Source organism: Lathyrus oleraceus, chromosome 1 (assembly GCF_024323335.1).
Source record: "Lathyrus oleraceus cultivar Zhongwan6 chromosome 1, CAAS_Psat_ZW6_1.0, whole genome shotgun sequence".
Lineage (NCBI taxonomy): Eukaryota > Viridiplantae > Streptophyta > Magnoliopsida > Fabales > Fabaceae > Lathyrus > Lathyrus oleraceus.
This window is the reverse complement of record NC_066579.1, coordinates 362,290,705-362,294,690: the sequence shown is the minus strand read 5'-3', so window position 1 is coordinate 362,294,690 and position 3,986 is coordinate 362,290,705. Positions and strand designations below refer to the sequence as shown.

Here is a 3,986-nt window from a genome sequence, read left to right as displayed (position 1 = left end):
AAAGAACAATCATGAATTTGTAAATTCATGAGAAGTATGACTTAAGATTTTTTTTCAAAATACAGAAGAGTGCATCATTTGCATATGGATGATGAGTATTTTTATGTAATTTATAAACGTTTGTAAACCAAAGCGTTGTTCTAAATAAATTTTTGAAATTTAAATATTTTCTCTTTCTTTCTTGTGTTTGGAGTGACTTGGTTAACAGAGATGACCACATCATTAAATCTTTTGTTACGATGGTTATAATTTTCTAATGATCTGATTTATGCTTGCAAAAGATTAGCGCTACAATGTTCAAGTTGATGTTTAATGAAACTAAACTTTACAAATGTGTATAAAAAGAATACACGAACGTTACTCAATGTCACACTTATATAGAGAAGACAATTATAATCATTCTTTGTTTGTCTGACATTGAGTGCATGTGACTATTAGATGTGGACAAGTCATACTTCTATACGATGTTTAGGAATGATGATTCACTTGTACGTGACGAGAGTGAAATAATCACTCTTATTAAATTCATCTTATAAATTAAATCACTTTTAATGGCTTTGGTGAGCCAACCTTCACAAGACACGTTCTAGTAAAAGTTAGTGTGTCGGAGTTTTTTTAATATGGGCTAGTATTGTTGTAAATAGGATATATTTAAATGTTACCCTCACATTATAAACAAATAAGTGAGGTTTATTTAGAATAGGAACTAATAATGTGTTGATTCATGAAGCAATTTGCTGAGAATACTTTTATAACCACATGATTTAGACATTAGCCAATATGATTTGATGTTAGAAAATAGAAAGCACACATAAAGCCAAACAATTTATTAAAAATGTAGAACTCAAATGATTCAAGAAAATTTTGATATTATCCCACAACTTGCTAGCTGTCAAGGTCCCCACACTCAACGAGTATGATCTCTCTTCTTACCACATTCAACTCCAATCATTTTATACATTCCATAGTAGTTATTTATTTACGTGATAATCATCAATCTATACTCTATATATACCTTCAAAACTCTGCATGCATTCATCAAATACATCATTTGGCATCTAGTGTCCTCCTCTTAACATATCTCTCTCTTTCTATAGCATTTGGTTGGAATAGTATTCTAAGCATCAAAATGAGAGCTAAAGTTCTTATTCGATTTCTTCCCCTTATTGTGGCCACTCTTTTTGTGGTTACATCCGCTGGTAACTTTTACCAAGACTTTGAAATAACATGGGGTGATGGTCGTGCAAAAATCCTTGAAAATGGACAGAGTCTTAGTCTTTCTTTAGACAAAGCCTCTGGCTCTGGCTTTCGTTCCAAATATGAATACTTGTTTGCAAAAATTGACATGCAACTCAAACTGGTGCCTGGTAACTCTGCTGGCACTGTCACTACCTATTATGTAAGTATCTGCCATGCATGTGTATTTTTATTGTTAAAAGTTTTACCATATAATAAAGGCTGCAAACTAATATTTTATTACTAAACTTGTGAATATTGTTGCAGCTATCTTCTCTAGGGCCTACTCATGATGAAATAGACTTTGAATTTCTTGGTAACTTGAGTGGTGATCCTTATACACTTCATACAAACGTGTTTACACAAGGAAAAGGCAATAGAGAACAACAATTCCATTTGTGGTTTGACCCCACCAAAGACTTCCACACATATTCTATTCTTTGGAATCCTCAAAGCATCATGTATATTATTACATGCTCTTATTCACTTTTTTTCTTTCTATATTTTCTGAATTCATATGATAAATTTTTTGTTTCTTATATAGATTTTCTGTGGATGGATCACCAATAAGAGAGTTCAAGAATTTAGAAACAAAAGGAGTTAATTTTCCGAAGAACCAACCTATGAGGATATATTCTAGTCTATGGGATGCTGAGAATTGGGCTACAAGAGGTGGACTTGTCAAAACTGATTGGTCCCAAGCTCCATTCACAGCCACATATAGAAACTTCAATGCACAAGTTTGTGTTTGGACTTCTTCAGGTTCTTCTTGTTCTTCCAACAAATCTCCATCATCTTCATCAACTCAATCATGGTTAAGTGAATCGTTGGACTCAAATGGCATAGCCAAAGTTCATTGGGCACAAAAGAATTATATGATTTATAATTATTGCACCGATACTAAACGTTTTCCTCAAGGACCCCCTTTCGAATGTCTTGCTTGAACATTATTATGTGTTTTTATAAAAGACTTAAACTTAGTTCCTCTATAATCATTGCATATTGCATAGTGTATTGATCTCTAGAATGATTAGATCTAGAGATTCTTGCACCATGCAACAGTTATAGAAGATTCTTATGCATTAAATCTCGTACATATTGGACATGTGACATATATGTGAAGTTTTCTTTCTTGTGTAAATTTCCATTAAAACTATATGGCTGATGATTGTATTGTAAATTTCTGTGTTGTTTGTGTTTGTAAAAAGACATGCACGATATTCATATTAATAAATGGGAAATTGTATATTGTATTGTTCAAATATAATATTATTTGAATTTAATTTTTTGTTGCATTTTTTTAATCTGGTTTACTTTTATTATTGAAATACTTAATTATAGTAATTTGTTCAAACAAGTCTTTGATGATTGTATTATGTATTTTTATAAAAGACTTGAACTTATATCCTCTATGATCATTTATTTGACGTGTGCATATATATAAAATTTTCTTTCTTTTTTAAATTTACAAGTAAAACTATATGGTTAATGATGTATATGTTGTGTATATTTCTCCGTTGTTTGTGTTTGGAAAAAGATGCATGATATTCATATCAATAAATATGGAAAGTGTTTATTATATACAGCTTCACCTTGAAATCTTTATATCATTTTGAATGTTACAAGAGAACCGAGCTCTTAAATCACAATAAATTACACAACTCTTACTTTTAGAGTTTCACTCTCTCAACATTGAGCTACTAGCAGGTGTATAAAAACAGTGTGTCGCATCTCGAAAAATACGATTCCTCGCGATGGTCGCGGAAAAAATTTATGTTCGAACAGAGTCGCCACCGAACTTTATTTATCCTAATGAAGGAATAGGAAAATATCGATAAAACCTTTAGGAAATGGAATAATGGTCGTCGCAACCATATTCGGGTTTGGGAGTGGATTACGTAAGGGGAAGGTATTAGCACCCCTTACGTCCGTTGTACTCAACGGGAACCTTTTAGTTCTAATGTGTGTTTCGAGTGTTAATTTATGTTTGTTTGTTATCTTTAGGTTATAAAATTATGAAAATAGAAATGGATGAGAACCTCAGAAAGGAGAAATGGGAGGTTTTTTATTAGTGTGCTCGCGAAGATACAACAATCTCCTGCCTACGTATCCTTATGGTATAATAAGGAAATCAGAGCATTCGTAGTTCAGGGACTACGGTTGGTTGGTGTTTTTTTAATGAAAACTGCTGTTTGGATCGCATCCTAAAGGCTAAACGTTGGCTTGTCTACTCTCGACGGAGGCTTAAGCACTAGTTTGTTGTGTGCATTAGAAAGGATTAAATGGTGTTCTTTTTTAAAAGAGTTTTGATCACACGGAGGAGACAAGTTGAATTAATGTGTTGGGTGTTTTGTTTGATTGGTTATGATCGCACGAGGGTGATAAAAGATAGGTTTGATGTGTTGAGATATTTTTAGGTTGGATGATGATTACTCGGATAATCGAGTAAGATAACTCGTATCCTAATAGTCGAGAAAGGGAATAGAAGACTCTAGACTGCTTTCTGTTTCATCTGAGTAATTATGAAAAAGGTTGGATAATAATTAAGGTGTTTTGAATGTATGACGAATACTCGGATGGTCGAGTAAGACAACTCGTATCCCAATATTCGGAAAAGGGAATAGAAGATTCTAGACCATTTTCTTTTTCATCTGAGCAATTATGAAAATAGGTTTGGCTATGGTTGATGTATTTTTAGAATAAACGACAGATACTTGAATGGCTGAGTAAGACAACTCATATCCAAGCAT

At 32.7% G+C, this 3,986-nt stretch overlaps 1 protein-coding gene across 1 annotated transcript; it reads left to right on the top strand.

Moving 5' to 3' along the window:
- Positions 1 to 948: 948 nt before the first annotated feature.
- Positions 949 to 2,519, top strand: LOC127136669 (probable xyloglucan endotransglucosylase/hydrolase protein 23). The gene is made up of 3 exons (XM_051063206.1): positions 949 to 1,399; positions 1,504 to 1,697; positions 1,781 to 2,519. The coding sequence occupies exons 1-3, from the start codon at positions 1,130 to 1,132 to the stop codon at positions 2,178 to 2,180; spliced, it is 864 nt and encodes a 287-aa protein (XP_050919163.1). The 5' UTR covers positions 949 to 1,129; the 3' UTR covers positions 2,181 to 2,519.
- Positions 2,520 to 3,986: the final 1,467 nt, after the last annotated feature.

Coding starts and splice junctions, on each gene's coding strand:
- LOC127136669 (XM_051063206.1), top strand. CDS start 1,130: ATGAGAGCTAAAGTTCTTATTCGATTTCTTCCCCTTATTGTGGCCACT. Junction 1,400..1,503: donor GCACTGTCACTACCTATTAT/GTAAGTATCTGC, acceptor ATATTGTTGCAG/CTATCTTCTCTAGGGCCTAC. Junction 1,698..1,780: donor TGGAATCCTCAAAGCATCAT/GTATATTATTAC, acceptor TTTCTTATATAG/ATTTTCTGTGGATGGATCAC.